This window comes from Asparagus officinalis, chromosome 7 (assembly GCF_001876935.1).
Source record: "Asparagus officinalis chromosome 7, Aspof.V1, whole genome shotgun sequence".
In the NCBI taxonomy this organism is placed as follows: Eukaryota; Viridiplantae; Streptophyta; class Magnoliopsida; order Asparagales; family Asparagaceae; genus Asparagus; species Asparagus officinalis.
In genome coordinates this window covers 48,052,004-48,069,570 of record NC_033800.1, presented here as the reverse complement: position 1 = coordinate 48,069,570, position 17,567 = coordinate 48,052,004, and the positions used below count along the sequence as shown (strand labels likewise).

The 17,567-nt window shown below is 32.7% G+C and overlaps 1 protein-coding gene and 1 long non-coding RNA gene across 6 annotated transcripts in view; both read right to left on the bottom strand.

Annotated features, from left to right (window-relative positions):
- LOC109849756 overlaps positions 1 to 2,087 on the bottom strand; it is a 3,268-nt gene extending 1,181 nt beyond the window's left edge. For both annotated transcript variants that reach the window (XR_002249231.1, XR_002249232.1), the window contains exons 1-3: positions 1,894 to 2,087; positions 1,646 to 1,744; positions 1,361 to 1,424 (exon numbers count right to left, since the gene is read on the bottom strand). This is a non-coding gene — a long non-coding RNA (uncharacterized LOC109849756). The remainder of the gene's footprint in view (positions 1 to 1,360; positions 1,425 to 1,645; positions 1,745 to 1,893) is intronic.
- On the bottom strand, positions 2,442 to 11,970 carry LOC109848086 (ATP-dependent RNA helicase DEAH13-like). 4 transcript variants are annotated; one of them, XM_020417401.1, is made up of 13 exons: positions 11,658 to 11,970; positions 11,084 to 11,147; positions 10,926 to 10,998; positions 10,782 to 10,856; positions 10,641 to 10,690; positions 10,507 to 10,567; positions 10,012 to 10,425; positions 8,320 to 8,556; positions 7,978 to 8,208; positions 7,609 to 7,734; positions 6,339 to 7,526; positions 3,787 to 4,260; positions 2,442 to 3,717 (listed from the first exon to the last, which is right to left on the bottom strand). In XM_020417401.1, exons 2-13 carry the CDS (start codon positions 11,137 to 11,139, stop codon positions 2,749 to 2,751), a joined length of 3,954 nt encoding a protein of 1,317 aa, XP_020272990.1. In that variant the 5' UTR covers positions 11,140 to 11,147; positions 11,658 to 11,970; the 3' UTR covers positions 2,442 to 2,748. The 4 variants fall into 4 exon arrangements, with proteins under 4 accessions (XP_020272990.1, XP_020272991.1, XP_020272992.1 ...); XM_020417402.1 differs by having other exon boundaries at positions 2,442 to 3,747; positions 3,817 to 4,260; XM_020417403.1 differs by having other exon boundaries at positions 7,621 to 7,734.

Here is a 17,567-nt window from a genome sequence, read left to right as displayed (position 1 = left end):
CTATATTAAGAAAAATTTTAGTTCTCTGCAAAGTACAGTAGGGAGTTATGTGAGAGAAAAATTTTAAGTCCAAGGCAGGTTTGGGAGACAACCTAAAGTTCAGAAGGTTATATGAGATAAAAAAATCTACGGGGTTATGTGCAAAACCCCTAATGTTCAAAGGGGTTTTGTGTAATTAACCCTTTTCTTTTTAAATCTTGTATTTAAAAGATTCTCTACTCTAGGTTATATGAATTGGCGATTAGTTTTAATTTTCTGTAACATACTTGAACTATTATGTTAACTGAATCTCTAAATATTTTTGAATTTTTTTTGTTTACTTGCATATTTTTTATTTTTATTTTAATGAAACTTAAATGAATCTAGTAATTCCAATGAAAATGATTCTATGTCAATAGGCTATGGGTTTTAATTATCTGTAACCTACGTATCCTAATATGTAAGTAGACCTCTAAATATTTTTGAAGAAAAAAGTTGTTTACTTGCACATTTTATCTTTGTTATCTTAATATTACTTAATAAATTTGATAATTCCAATTAAAATTATTTGACCGAGAAACTATAAAATAACATATGAAGAGACTGTTTTAGGAATTATAGGAGCGCGCTAGGAAAGATTTTTCATGAACATAGCAAGATACAAGGTTATTTAAATGGTAGAAACTTGGAAGGTGTTGTTAAAGCCTTCAAGTGAAAATTTAATTACGACAGTGTATGTAAACCTTCGGATATAACCTATATCTGCCAAGGAAGGAAGGGTAGCTCAAAGAAAAAGGACACAATGAAATTTGACAAAATGCAACTTCACCCATTCCCATTTCTATCATTACCCAGGGAATTATTTCTTAGCATGCAAATATCATGAAAATAATTTCCTACTTCTGTTTGGTGGGATTCTAAAATTATTATATTCCTATTTCTAACAAATCATGGGGAACCTCGTAATGCATGACATGCAAAAGAGGTAGCTTCCACTAAAGTATTACATTGGAGAAAATAAACAAATGCAATATAGAGTGACTAAAATACATAGTGGAAGAGAACACAACTGTGAAAATGATGACTACCATATACTAATATAGATATATTCTTTTCTTAGAGCAAAAAGATATTTAATCATCTAATTTTATTGGTTTCATATTGGTTAACAAATCACCCCATGTATCTCGATAAAATTGTGCTGATATTTTATGCTAATTACTCAAATAAACAAGATGATCAATAATTAACAGAATGTTTGGACATAAAAAATAAATATGCATACCTGCAATGCATGTGCACTATACTAATATGACAAAAATACTAATGAAATATATAAGACTGACCGAGAAGCATGGTGAAAATTGTGAATTGTCCTCACCTTCAGTGCCATCCCTCGTTTATGGCCATTCTTTAACAGCTGCGGACTTGCCGTACAGAATTCTCTGTTTCAACAAGTGATGGTCATAAATAACATGATCAAATTTAATCACTGTAAATTCAAATAGATTTAAATAATGACCAAACCACAAGCTTAGAGGGTTCAATGATGTAACAAGCATCAAAGGGTGCAGTACATATTAAAGAAAACAAATGAGTTCACATTAGTGTTATCTTATACAAAAAGGACATGGAATAATGTAGAAAAGGGTGTATTAAAACGTACCTCAGGGAGGAATTTAGATAGCCTTACATGGTAAAGCTTGAACTCCTCTCCTATAGCTCTTTACAAAGGATAGGGATGCACCCCCAAGTAATCACAGAACTGTCAAAACAGTAAATAAAAATCAATTGGGATATTTTCAATACAAAAGACAATTGCAGTCAAAGCTAATCAATGAATAAGAAGAAATAAAGAGCAAGATTCAATGTGCTCATTTTAAAAGCACTACGCAACTAGTAATTGCAACATACCTTATACACGAAGAAGGCCGCTATCAATCACTGGCTTGAAACATTATGAGTTCAAAATGGCCTTTTGATCCACCAAAAGTGAAAGTAACATGATTGGTCATCAGACTCATCACCTGCAACATACAAAGCCACCTACAGAATTAGTAGAAGAAAGTTCATTAAATATTCTGTATAAGGCCCCTCTAAACAGTAAAAATTTGTAATCAGTAGTAACAGCATTACGAAAAGACAAAAGGCACCAAGAAGCATGAACAAATTTGACGAGCTTAAAATTCAATTAAAGATGCTCCACAATATAATATGATCCCAAAATATCACTATAACCAACAAAAATGGGCAAATGACTCATTAGCTCATTGTTTGGTGCCGCAGATAGGGAACAGTGACTGCTTGGAAAACAAACCTGCACAACTACTAACCTCATGAAACAAAAATATTGCATGATAAAAACACTGAAAGAATTTAATGCAACTTAGTATGTCTTAACTGACAATTGTGAATAAAACAGCCAAGTCTTCTAGTGTGAACAAAAATGGGAACTATATTCATTCAACCAATTAAAAATAATTAACATTATTTAATAGCAAAAGACCAACAACGGTAGATGTACCCCCCAACACCTGAACATTTTGTGCTCCTAAGTACCACTAAGATTAAAAATTTTCAATGCTTTACTCAAAGATGAAAATAAGCATCCCTCTATAAAGCTTACTTACAAAAATTTCATGTTTTACTCTGCTTTTTTCTAGAGGATCCTTAAGAAAAGAATAAACCAAACTCAAGGAAAACATAAATGAAGTCATCTCCGCATTTCTTTTCAAGTTGCATTCTGTGAAAGATCCATAGTTTCTTCTATCATTTTGGCTTCTTATTTTCTTTCTTTGCTCTTCCCCGGAAAAGTTCTGGCCCTTCAAGAACTTCATGATGCATTTGTTCCCAGAGCTCCTCAAACTGACCATGAAATCTTTCTTGAAACCAATTCTTGATCTCCGAATATAAATGTCGAGGATTCTCATTCCAAGCATCTCTCAACCGTGCACGACTATCGATTCTTCTTGATCCAATCCTTAATCCATTCAGCAGGTCTCCAACCCTTCTCTGACCCAATGCTTCAGGCTTCAATAAATTTGAAGGCGACATAGCCAACAACTTTTGTGCCGTTCTCATGCATGGCAGCACAGAACCTTCTAGCAATCCACAAGCAAAAACTGACACTCGAAGTCCATCATTCTTAATAGGCAAAGAATGCAAAGGGAGCTGCCAATTATGACGTCCAAAGACTGGGCTCACCCAACACAATACTTCATCACTCAGAGGTTCGTAATAAGGCTTTGGATCAGTAAGTGGTGCAGAGAAACTGCATAGAGAACTAGCATATTTAACTAGCCACTCTGATTTCACACTGGTTGCTCCATGCATATATGGTCTATTAGTCTGAAGGAGCTCAGTATATACTACAAACTCTGGAGCGGACTGTGATACCGACGACCAACGATGAAGATAAATAGTATCATCTAAGGCACATGACTGGTATCGAACAGCCCGTACTTTATCTGATGATTCTGAAATCTTTCGAACACGCTTTGCAACTCTATCAGCCCAACCAGCACATATAGCTTGACCTAATAGCTCTTCCTCATTCATTAGTAATGGATGCTTAATGGAACTAACCCTCCATGTCATTTCTACCTCCTCAGCACTTCCATGATCCCATCCAAATTCCTCAGAGAACTTACTCTGGTAAAATATCAGCTGTAACAGTTGTTTCCTCAACTTGGACATATCTTCCATTGTCTTCACATGAAGAGAATGTTTCTGGCAGAACTCAAATTGGTTTTCTGCAAGTTCAAACAACTGTAAGGCATAAGCAAAAGTTAATGCTTTCTGGCAGAACTCAAATTGGTTTTCTGCAAGTTCAAACAACTGTAAGGCATAAGCAAAAGTTAATGCATCGCTGCTGAGATTACGTAACCTGGCACGAGCTTCTTTTACCAAAACTTTTTCCTTCTTCAACCTCTTCTTTGACTCTTGGTCCTGCGAAATTTCTTCTTGGTTCAAACCATCTGACTTGCCATGGTTTCCATCAAACTGCATCTTAAAAGGATTTGGAAAGCTTAAAGCTGATGCTGTGGCAATGGCATATCCTAGCACTAGGTTTGCACGGGCATAGGCTCGCTGATTCTTCATAATTTGGATTACTGTAAGAAGCATTCGGGAGTGACGAGGACTCAGCGGATACTGTGCCATTGCCCTTCCAATTGGTGTAAGCTTTCCGTGCATATCAAGTGCTTGAAGAGCTTTCAAGCAATGTTCTGCTTCAACCAAGGCTCTGGTGTCTGGAGGAGTCGGGAATGGAAAATTTGCAACCTAAAATATGTAACAAAACAGAATTATATGATTTTAATGAAAAAACAGAAAGAAAAGCTAAAATCTTTAATGAAAAAACAGAAAGAAAAACAAAAATCCATTCAGTAGGAAGCATATCGCAGTGCATGTTATATGCTAACAACAGAAATGACTCTTTAGTCTACAATGTCAGGACTTACTCTTTAGTCTACAATGCCCGGGCTTAGAATGTTGGTTGAAAAAAGCTATTAAAAAATCAACCTTGAAAGATGATGGCATCAACCCTTTACCCGACTAGCACATCATTTTACCAATTACATAATGTGCGAAGGAGTAATTTATATCATATAATATATATATATATATAATATATATATATATATATATATATATATATATATATATATGATATATATATATATAAAGTCTCTTCATATCTTGCATGGATCCCTAGGTATCATCAAATGGATAGAAAGTTATGATATCCACTTAAGTTGACATAAGAATCTCCGTCCTCTCTCTCTCTCTCTCTCTCTCCTCTATATATATATATATATATATATATATATATATATATATAGTATATATATATATGTGTGTGTGTGTGTGTGTGTGTGTGTGTGTGTGTGTGTGTAACAGGGTTTAATGATAAATTTTAAGTATTTTACATTGGTAACGTGCATGTGTGCATGCGTGTGTGTGCAGTGGCGGAGCCAGGATTTTCTTTGCGGAGGGGCCAAAATATAACTATAATACTACATCACTCAAAAAGTGATAAAATATGACAGTATATAATAAATTTTCATACGTATTTACGTAGATGAAAAAATAACCAGGGGAAAACATTTTCATGGATACTTTAATCATTTCAACATATTCATTTCAACATGAATCAATATGCTCCAATCTTCTGATTTTTTTTTATGTACTGATTGTAGTCGGTTTTTCCTCAATCATAAACTACAAATTCAACCATAAGCTCACTCACAATGCCACCACTAAATTTAAAAACACATGAAATATAGCCTCGTTTCACAGTTCTATTATTAAACGCAAAAAGAAAAAAAAACTGCATGAAAATATTAAATAGAAATTCATTACATATTGCTACAACTTCAAATAAAGAGAAACATGGAACAAAAATAACTGACAAATGATAATCTTGGGAATCCCAACATTTTTTTACCAAAATGCAAAAACCCACAACACCGAGAAATGAGTTAGTTGAAGATTTCCCTAAAAAGTGTACTATAAGAAAAGGGAAAAAGAAGGATTTTATATTAACCGGGGATGAGCAAATATGATATTACTTATTTGTCAGTTGCACCACATAGTATTTTTCACCCATAGACCCATACCTTAGCCATTTAATTAGTCATTCTCTTCCACAGGCCTACAACTCTTTTTCTTTATATAATACACTAGCTCTCAACTTAAGTGTATTTCTTTTACAATAACTTTTAGTTATATAGTTTTTTTCTTCAATATCAGTCCATTAAATCTTTCAAATTTAATAAGCCCCTCAAATCACTGAAATTAATACTAAGTTATTTTGAAATTAGTCCCTCCAATTAAGAAGAGTAGTTGTCGCTATTAAGGGGATTAATTTGAAACTACCTAAGAGTTGAGGGATCAAATGACAATTTTAGTGAGTAGAGGGGGTAATATCAAAAGATGAAAGATGCAAGGACTAATATGCAACACTTTTATACTATTAGTAGCCAAAAGGCAAGAGGGGTCATGGTCACCCTCTGACCTCTCCTTGGCTCTATAACTGTGTGTGTGTGCGCGTGTGTGTGTGTGTGTGTGTGAAACTGGGGGAATTGAAGTAAGCTATTAAAAAAATCAATCTTCAAAGATGGTCCGCATCAACTTTTTACCCCACTACGACTATAATATCATTTCACATATTACATAATGTCAACGGAGTATAATGAGAAGTTTAATCTTTATATATATGTAATATGTGTGTGTGTGTGTGTGAACTGGGGGAAATATAACCAAAGACAAACTTTAAAATATATATTTGCAGAAGGAAAAAAATAGAGAGAAAAAAAGGAAACAAAGAACTCAAGAAGCAAATTCATGTCGTTTACTACCTTATCAATGCCCATAGATTTCATTAGAAGGACAACACCATCAACAGGAATCTTAGAGATCTCGGGACATGAAAACTCTGGAAACAAATCATCTTTACTGAAGGCCGCCGATGAGTAGAGGCGATAACAGTGGCCAGGTCCAGTTCTTCCAGCTCTCCCTGCACGTTGGGCTGCTGAGGCTCTGCTTATCCACTGGACTTCAAATGTTTCCATCCCATTGGCAATGTTGTAATGCTTGACCTTCTCTTTTCCCGTGTCAACCACATATTTTATTCCCGGAATTGTCAGAGAAGTCTCAGCCACATTTGTAGCAACCACCACTTGCCTTTCTCCTTCAGGCACCTCTTCAAATACCCGAAGCTGAGAAGAAGCAGGTAGCATTGCATAAAGGGGTAACACATACAAAGGACCAACAGGAGTAGGTTCCGCTTGTTCACCCATAGTGGAAGGGACAAACTGAGTCTCCTCTTCTTTGGAATGCATTGGTGCAGTTGGTTCTTCTTTAGAATTTTGGTTGCATGATTTTCCAGCTAAGGCTTCAAAAGAAGCCTTCAATGACAAAAGACCTCTAGAATCTCCTAAAAGATCCAGAACTAAATCGGTCTTCTCTGAGGTTGTTTCAGTATCAGTATCATCCCCAATATCACTGTCTGTTTCTGAGTTAGATGAATCAGAATCCATCTCCGGGAAGTTATCATCCTCTTCAAAAGAACTAAACCTGTCAGTCTGCTGGTCTGTAGTGCTTATCTCAAATGCTTCATGGATATCCTTCATTTCCATGTCCAGGTTTGCAGTCCCATCATTATCTGAGTTTCTTTTAGAATTGTTTGTAATTAATTGCTTTGATGCTTTCCTTAGCTTCTTACACAGGAACTCCACTTCCCGTTGCCCAGTGACAAATACCAGTATGCCTCCAGGTGGTAGCTTCTTGTGGATCAACATAACCTTCTTATAAGCTTGACCTAAATAATCCTCATGTGTCTTCTTTGAGAAATGAATAGTCACCGGAAATTGTCTTACTGGAACTTCCAGAATAGGTGGGGTCTCATGAAATAATTTTTTGCCAGAAATGAAGTCTTCAACTCTAAGTGTAGCACTCATAAGTATGATCTTTAATTTAGTGATCATCTTGTCAGGGTCAATTTCTACGCCTGAAAGTATTTTCTCCTGCTGCTCCAAATATAACTTCTGCAACATGCAAGTTGATTGTTAGCTAAGAGAATACTCTTCTGTTATGCTTAAAAAGATTAGGCAGCTTAAGTAGAGATACATCTATTGTAACCTCGCGAAGTTTTATAACTCGAGATAGCATTCCGACAAGTATATCTGTGTTCAAACTTCTCTCATGAGCCTCATCCAGGACAATTACAGAGTAACGCCTCAGTAAGAAGTCACTCTGCACCAAAGGGAAATGAAAAATGAATTACAAGTGATCATGTGAAGAGAATCTTGTTGTGACACTAAATGACGCTATTTTAAAGGCCAATTTCATATCAAAAAACCAGATCAGTCAGGTTAAGTTGAAAAGGAGCCCTGTATCTCAAAGTTTGAATCAATCAATTAAAGGGTTATTTAGAAACAAAATGAGGAGAGACTACTCATATCAGGGAAGAGAAACATCAAAATTCTGTAAACTAACCTGAACTTCTCGAAGTAAAATTCCATCAGTCATGAACTTGATAGAGCAACGATCTCCTATCCTTTTATCATGCCTAACTTGAAAACCAACCTCCTTTCCAAGACAATAACCCAACTCAAAGGATACTCTCTTGGCAGTGGCAAGAACAGCTACACGTCGCGGTTGTGTAACACCAATGATTCCTTTCCGGTCATTACAATTTTTTGACCCAAAACCAGCTTCATATAAGAACTACAGTACATTGAAACAGAAAGCAGAGATTAGGGAAAATAATTTTTAAGAAGTATAATGCCACTGTTTGGAATTTTAACTACATGAAAAAGGTAAGCAACAGAAGCATACCTGAGGTACTTGAGTAGTTTTACCACATCCTGTTTCTCCACATAAAATTACAATTGAATGCTCATTTACAGCTTCCATTATCTCCTGCTCCATCATAATTATTGGAAGATCTCTCCTCTTCAGTTCAATATCCTTTGGCCGCGATACGTGCACCACAACAGGAGCAGTCAGATGTTGAAATTTATTATTTGAAGTGATTTCCATGTCCTTCACAATTGAATTACAAACATTCTGGTCCTGAAAAAGAAGCAAACAGATGAAAGTAGCATCTGTAAGTATCATGATGAATCCAGCCAAGGACATGCTACATAAGGAAACTTCGCTTATATAAATATTTCTTTGCTTGCAGTTCTTCCACACTGATCAGTCAGAAGCGAAGAGGGAGAAAATATCAAAATTATACATACAAATAATTACAAAGTTTGTTTAACCATCACCGATAACACTGAGAGTCAATTGAAAGGTACATGTTCCAAGCAAAACAATATAGTGTCATGATGGTGTTGGCTGATGTTTACCCCCCCACCCTCCCAAAAAAAAAATTTCTGTCGAATTCATCTTCTGCAGCCAACAACCTTCCTGGCTTCCTCTTCTCTTCAATGTTGGACTGTCATCCACACGTAACTTTGTATACGTTGTACTAATTTTTTTGAATATTTATTGAAAATTAAAGGTTTTCATTTTGAATCTATTGATAAAATTAGTGTCAATATTTTTGTTTTTTATAGTTGCTTTAAATTAAAACAACAAAACATGTTACTTGCTTTATGTGTTACACTATATGCATTTTAACGTATCGATAGGCTGAGGATTACATTACACGATTTCGTTTTTTTCAACATTGCTAAGATGTAAGATGGAGGAGGAAGTATACATCTTGGTATTGGATCTATCTGTTGGAAGCTATCTTTTACAGGCATGATGCTTTTGTAGTTATTATACTAGTACTATCAAATGTCATACTTCTAAAATATTTAAGGCAAATAAAAAACATATGAACTATTAAGCAAAACCTTAACTATAAATGACGATTGTTGCCCAACTATTTGGGTTCAGACATATGAAGCCACTATTAGGTAAATTTCGTGTCATATTAAGCTTAGTTAAATGTTACTTTTTAGGAAATATATGCACCTACTTGGTACCCCCGACATGATTTAGAAGTTAGAACCTGGACTTCCACATCCACTTCTACTCTCCCCTTAGATCTTGATACACCTGTTTTGTTTAAATATCTTTTATGACTCCTGAGCATGTTAGGTAATCAAGCATTGGTCACAGAAATTACAAGCTTATACTTTCAAAAATTCTTTCAAGTACCTCAACAAAAAACATGAATAATATCCACAACCATATATGAAACTATACTAAAAAAAGGCTAGTCAGTAGGAGTTTTGGATCAGTAGTCAGTTGTACATAGCAAAACTTCAGAAATCTAGTGACCTCAAATGCACACTAATATACAACAGTACCAGAAAATACAAAATATTAAGGTCAGAATACATTATTCAGGAAGAATCAAAAGAGGGGGAAATCTACAGATAATCTAAAAGAAAACTAGACTTCCTAGCAGTTGAGGTTAATAGAAGGTTGCACAAAAGTGATATGTGATGGGCACCACTAAATTAAGTATATCATACTAAAACAGTGGGTCCAATTCCGCATAAGTATAAAATAAATATTGAAGCACACCTGAGACCGGGTGTCCTTTCCTTCCTTACAACTACCCAGAACAGAAGGAGCATCATTCTGCTCTTTACCAACGCATATGTCTGAATCATTATGTATACATTCTGGGGGCGGTGTTACTGGATTTGATCTCCCATCTGAAATAGTTGAGATTTTACTAACTTCCTCTAAACGGGTTTCAGCAGCCTGGCTATGCTTGCGATCATCAACTTCCAGACATTCCACAACCTTCGCATCATTATCCATAAGTGTATTGCGTGAATAACTTTGACCGAAATCGTGGTTCAAAACAGCTTCCTCATCACAAGGAATGCTCTTCTTTTTCTTGCTTTTCAACCAAGAAAGATCCTCGGGCACTTCCAGTCCTGCTTTAGAGAGTTGCACTGCTCTTCTACGCTTCTCCTTCACAGTGTCAGCCTATTTCACAACCAATTCATACAAGTTAACTCCAACCGCATACAGCAAAATCAACAATTAAGTATATTACAAGGTACATACATGACCAATTGTTCCCGAAGATTGTAAAAGTGAATATGCCCCATCCCATAACTTATGCTTCCTACATTACATAAGAACATAAAGAAGGATTTCATATAATTATCAATAAAAGACGGGTTTGAAAGGCTACCAACTTTAAAATCTCAATGCTTTTGTTTTGCAACAGCTTCTTCTCTTTCTCCTCCTAAAATAGTAGAAAAAACAACTCAGTTAAGGCAAAACCATTCTTTTTAAGTGGAAAAAAACATTTTTTATCAGCAAACTCAGTCCCATACCAGCAACTTTTTCATTTTCTTCAGTTTGCTTTTGCTAACTGGTGGTGCTTGCTTGTCTTTTCTCTTCTTCAAGCCCTAAAATTTGCAAACATCAGCCTTGTGCCCAATTAAACGGAAAAAAAAATCAATTAATATCATTAGTACCTTTCCCGTTTCTTTAATTTTGCTCTTTTTCTTCTCGGGTAAAATAAGTGCATTGCTTCCATCCATGCCTGAGCTGAAGAACCAATTCAAACAATCAACTTTTAAATAGCAATACGAAAAAACTAAAATTTTCAAAGCTCAAATTGAACAAAACTTACTCCCAACCATCTCCAATCCCTTCTATTTGATTAGAATTAGACATGGTAGCCTCCATCCTGCAACCTAGGAAGAGAGAAGAAGGATAAGCTTAGGTATTTTGGGAGTCTTAATTGGTAGGCGAGGAGATCCGATTTAAGCTAGCGCCACTTTTCGTCCCACGTAAGGCAAGTCAACAGAGGGGCAGATTGACCAAGTTAATGCATAGGGAGAAGGGATATTGGTTGGGCCTTACTTTAGTCTATCCTGTCGACTCGAGGTGAAAGGCAACCCGCCGATGATGGACGAATGCAATGAAAGTGAATAGTTTCTATATACGCAAGCAGGCAGTGCCTAATTTATGAAGGCTTGGGCATCAATTTTTTGAAGGACCCCTTGAAAATGGAAGACTTTTGAGGTTCGCATCTAAAAATGCAATTTTAACAACAAAGAACGTCTTAAAATTAGAATTCGATTTGTTTAGTTAAATTCGATATTCATAATTTACCTCCCCTCTTGGCCTAAATAACCAGGCAAAGTTTTCATCCCCTGAATACAACCGGACAAATGTGTAAATCAAACACAAAACCTGAATACCTGGAGGCGATGAGGAGGCTTGAGTGGAGTTGAGAGGTGGTGCGACGGCGTGGTGGCGCGGGCGGTGGCGCAGGCGGCGGGCGCCGGCCGACGGGGAAGAAGGCTACTTTGAATCCTTTTCACTGTTTGCAATCAGACTTTCGAGGAACCAGATAGAGAGAGAGAAAGATAGAATTGAGTTTTGGTGATTAGGGTAGTGATCGACGGGGGGAGATAGAGAGAGAGAGGTCGGTGTGCGCAAGAGAGAGGGGGGACTCACTGCGGGAGAGAGAAGCCTAGGGTTTAAGCCTAGGGTTTTTGAGAACTTGGTCTCCCGAATTTCATCCCGAATTTCATTCTACTTCGATTGTTTTTGCTCATTTATACCTTTAAACTTTAGAATTGTAATTATTTATTTATTTTATGTTTATTTGAATAGGCTACACTAAATTTAATTTTTCATGATTGATAATTGAATTGCTAGGAAACAAATGTAATCTAAAACTAATTTGAATTTTTACATTATTTGGACCGACATGAAACAAAGCTTGGTTTGAGAAAGTATAATATTGTAAAAGTAAAAAATACTTAAAAATAGCGTTATAAAAGAAATATGAATAATTAAAGCCAATAAGCCAAGATGATTAATTAACGTGGGCTAGAGCGAAACTAAAGAGAATATGAAGTTTGTTGCTAATCATTCATAAACTTCAGAATAAATCATAAATTAAAAATTAATGATAACTCTAGTACACTTTTATATGAGAAAACCATTCACATAACCATATAAATATACTTAAAAGAGTTGATGAGAATCCCTTCTAAATATTTCTGGTTTTACTCAAAAAATTAAGCTATTCTATAAAATTCGAAAAACAAATCTTTTATTCTTTCTGTTTCGTTTTTTATTAAGTTAAGATCAATCATTCTTTACATTTATCTTCTTCCTAAGCAATTCTAGAGTTGTGTCTTCATTGTCTACATTGATTGTGACATCAGGTTGGAGCTGGATTTCTTGTGATGTTATTTTTCCATGAGCTCTTTCGTCTTCTGTCTTCTCGTCTTACTTCACAAAGAAGTTAAATATATTTTCGATATTCAACAGAAAGATTTAAAAATACAGACTTTGATTATTTTTGTGTTTCAATGAGATTAAATGTTAATTTCATATATATAAACATTTTGTATTTCTAATTTGTTTTTTAAATAAGGTTAGGAGTTACCTCTTTTTTCTCTGCAATGAATTTTTTTCTAATGTACATTCAATAAGAGTTTCTGTTGCGTTAAATAATATTATTTTTTTGCTTTGTCTATGTCATTTTTCACAAGAATCTGAACTAAATAACTGTATTTTTCATTATCAAATTACCTTAGATTATAATATTAATATTTAATTTTAAAATGTTTATATCATGAAGAAGGGATATTACTCAACATTGGTATTACATCATTAGTGATTCTGTGACATTTATCACTTGGACATTCTTAGTAACATCGCTATCCACCTTCTTGTTTGTAGCCTTTGCAAAGCTAGAACCACGGCTCAACTATGTTGTAAATGGTAGTTATCTTTACATTATAGGTCCAACAACGTGTCTGTATATTGGTAGAGTATTTTTAAATTTAATTGTGTACATTTTAGAGTAGGTCTTGTAAGAACATACCTCTTTGAATGTTGTGATGATTGCATATATCAATAGTTTAAATTTGTATTGTATTTGCAAATAGCCTTGATGGATATGTTTTTATTTTAGCAACTTATTCTGAATGAGTCATGCAATATTAGCTTTAAAGTGTAATATTTTTCTTTATTGTGTTATATGGATGTTTGCTTGGTTTACTTACCATTCTCTTATTTCTTCAATAAGTTGTATCTTTGGGTTGATATGTATTGTTAACATAATTTACAATGACATGCATATTTCCCACACAAATTTGAGACAAATATAATGTGAATTTTATATTTAGTTACTTTTTAATAAAAAATTTAGAAGTAAAATATGTTACCTTCATAGTTAAAGATTTTGAAATCTGACAGTGCTATTACATGTTTATCTTTGATCGTGTTTTTAAAAATTAATCATTTATTGGTAATCATATCCCCAAATAAAGTTACTTACAGAGTCATGCCACTATATAGGAAAAAGAATTTTTTTTTTACTTACGCTATTGTAACTAAGTACCATGTGTATACCTTCTGTCCATTATAGTGATTTCCCACATCTTATCTGGCTTATTATATCTCGCAACATAGTTGATCAATGACTTCGCTTTACTTTCTATTGTAAGATTATTTATATGTAATTTTATATTAAGTTTATGATTCCTTTAGTACTTTAAAAATAAAATATGAAAATTTAAAAACGCTTACTAATTTTTTTGTATCTTTTATGAAAAATACTTTTTTGATCTGGACAAAATTGTTCAATATGTTCTTCAAGGGGAACTCATTCGGTGCTTCTTTGCCAGATATAACTTTTGTCAATGTTAGTTCAAGTGATTCATGAATGTTTTTAAATTTTAGATTTATTTCTTTCACTTCTCCATTTGAAATGAAAATAACTTGATTTTTTTAAAGGATATCTATGAACTTTTTGATAATTTCTCTATACATAAACTTGTTACTCCATGTCATCTCCAAATGATCTATGATCACATATCATGCTCTTGAGCTATTGAAAAACATGATTCCAGTTTTGACGCATCAAATTCGATGGTGAATTAAGCAGATAATTATATAATGAGAAACTGATTGATAAGCTGTTGAAGCTGAGGCAGGCCTACGGTTTGAGGGTATAACGGAGCTCCGAGAGGTTGTCCCCTTGGATCCATTAACTCTTTATATTTTTTTACCGTATAAATATTATTAACATCAGAGATGAATGTTATACATTGCAATCAATTAATGCTAACTTATTATATTATAGTCTTTTGTCAGTTTTATATAATTTAGTCTTCTATTAATCAATCAATTAATGCTAACTTATTATATTATAGTCTTTTGTCAGTTTTATATAATTTAGTCTTCTATTAATTAATGTTATTAGTAAAATTATATGCAGTTCAGTCTTTTGTCAGTTTTATATAATTTAGTCTTCTATTAATTAATGTTATTAGTAAAATTATATGCAGTTCCTTAAATTTATATAGCAACATTAACTTTTAATCTACCATATATTTTTTAAATTTTATTCCTTAACTAAATAGTTTCAATTTATTATAATTGCTATTTTTTATCAGTATCAACTTAGACTAATTTTAGATACTGAAAAGGGATGATAAACTTTAAATTGAAAGTCAAATTTATATATCTTACTGAAAGAATATCAAACATTTTCTCTTTTCTTTGCCAAATTTTAGCCTTTTTTGAAATTTTGATGGTATGTTTTGTAATTTTTAAACTTTGATAGCATTTTAAAAAAATTTAAATTTTACATTTGGTGCTTGTAATTTTCATATTTTGTGAGTTTAAATGTTAAGATGTTTCTTGCAACTCTAAAATTTTGAGGTTTTTTTTGCAATTACTAAAACATTGGGTTGTTTTAAAAAAAAATTTAAGCTTCCAACAATCTGCTGATAACTTCCAGATGTGATGTCTACCAGTTATAAGTTTTGAAATTTCAGGATTTTTTGAGATTTTTAACTTTTGATGGAATTTTTGTAATTTTTGTAACTTTGGGATTTTTTTACAAATTTTAAATTTCAAGTGCCTAATGGTAATCCGTGGAATCCGTCTATGTTGTTTGCAAGTTTCACAATCTCTGAATTTTAGGGTGTGTTTTTATAATTTGAACTTTTAAGGTTGTTTCTATAATTTTAAATTCCTTGGGGGCTATTGTTAATTTTTAGATTTTATGTTTGTTGTTTTAAGTTTTAAAAAGTCAACGTGTTTTGGGTAATTCTAAACTTTTAAAGGTATTTTGTGTAATTTTAAAAAAAATTAGGTTTCTTTGTAATACTTCATGTGTTATAATATGTTATCTATGTAGAATTTCTTAATATTATTTGTTTAGATTGTTGAGCTACGGGTGGTTCATGCGGAGTTAATATAGGATATAATTAGTATTTGGATAGATTAATATTTAGATAACATATTCAAAATAATGTTTCATGTAGTTTGTTAATCTTGTTTTTTAATTATTGAGCTATTAGGTAGTTCACGTGAGACTAGATAAGATACAATTAGAATTAGAATAGATTAGGATTTAAATAAAATATTCAAAATAGTAAAGGGTGATATTGACCATGGAAAGATTTTCCCGAACTCATGCTTTTAAAGGAAGTATGATTGTGAGTTCAAATGTTAAGATGTTTCTTGCATCTCTGAAATTTTGAGTTTTTTTTTGCAATTACTTAAACATTGGGTTGTTTTTTAAAAAATTTAAATTTCCAGCAATCTGTTGATAACTTCCAGATGTGATGTCTACCAGTTATAAGTTTTGAAATTTCAGGATATTTTGAGATTTTTAACTTTGATGGAATTTTCGTAATTTTTGTAACTTTGAGGGTTTTTTTAACAAATTTTAAATTTTCAAGTGCGTAATGGTAATTCGTGGAATCCGTCTATGTTGTTTGCAAGTTTTAAAATCTCTGAATTTTAAAGTGTGTTTTTATAATTTAAACTTTTGAGGTTGTTTCTATAATTTCAAATTCCTTAGGGGGCTATTGTTTATTTTTAGATTTTATGTTTGTTATTTTAAGTTTGAAAAAGGTAGCGTGTTTTGGGTAATTCTAAAATTTTAAAGATATTTTGTATAATTTTAAAAGAATTTTGGGTTTCGTTGTAATACTTCATGTATTATAGTATGTTATCTATGTAGAATTTCTTAATCTTATTTGTTTAGATTTTTGAGCTATGAGTGGTTCATGTGGAGTTAATATAGGATACAATTAGTATTTGGATAGATTAACATTTAAACAAAATATTCAAAATAATGTTTCATGTAGTTTGTTAATCTTTTTTTTAATTACTAGTATGGTGCACATGCGTTGCATGTGTATTTATTTTTATGACAGAATTAACATTATATTCTTGTTTATATATTAAGAAAGAAATACCCAAATAATCATTGAACAAATTTTAACCATGTTTTGTTCTTCAAGTATTATTGTTCTCTTTGTATTCTGGTTGTTATTACTATTCCAAGGATATTTTAATTAAATTATTGAAATATCACACAATAAAATCTATATGGTTGAGATAACGTGTTTTAATATTGGCTTTAATACTTTTTAAGATAAAATAATGTTAAATTTTTAATATCAATGGCTAAAAAATATTAAAATAACCTGAGAAAATTCGTTTTAATATTGACGTAGATGTCAAACTCACCAACAAATACCATATTTCGCGTGCAACTACACCATATGGATTATTTATCTGGCAATCAATCACTTTACTGAGCATGAAATCTTTTCCAACTTTTATTTGTTGTTATGCTCAAAACTAATATTTATGAAAAAAAAGTTATTTCCTATGGTTCAAGCCTCTATTAGAAATATAATTAAATTTCTAGACGTGGACTTAATTTTTCAATGTCTACAATACAATTCAGCTTCTAGACATGATGTTTTATTTATTAAATAATATATTAACTTTTTAGTAACATCTAATTAATTCAAGAAAATATTCTATCAAGATTTTTTGCTAGTTAAGAAAAGTTGTAAAGGTAAATGATATAACTATTTTTTTAGGATAGATTTGCAAGAACAATAATGTAGGATGTAATTTTAAAGTTACCTATAATTTGAGGGGTATATATCGAAAAACTCATTATAAAACTTTGAAATAAAAGAGATAAAACTTGCACACCAGTCTATCATTTATCTACATTGTGGAATTTCAGGATTCACAAGCACAATAGTTGATGGCTATGTAGATAATTGAAACTCACCTAAAAATAAAACAAACGTGAAATTAAAAGATTTTCA

Excerpts from the sequence above, each read along its gene's own strand:
- LOC109848086 (XM_020417401.1), bottom strand. The coding sequence starts at position 11,139 with ATGGAGGCTACCATGTCTAATTCTAATCAAATAGAAGGGATTGGAGAT. Across the intron at positions 10,691-10,781 it reads AGAAAATGAAAAAGTTGCTG|GAGGAGAAAGAGAAGAAGCT; the intron begins GTATGGGACTGA and ends CTACTATTTTAG. Across the intron at positions 8,557-10,011 it reads GAAAGGACACCCGGTCTCAG|GACCAGAATGTTTGTAATTC; the intron begins GTGTGCTTCAAT and ends CTTCTTTTTCAG.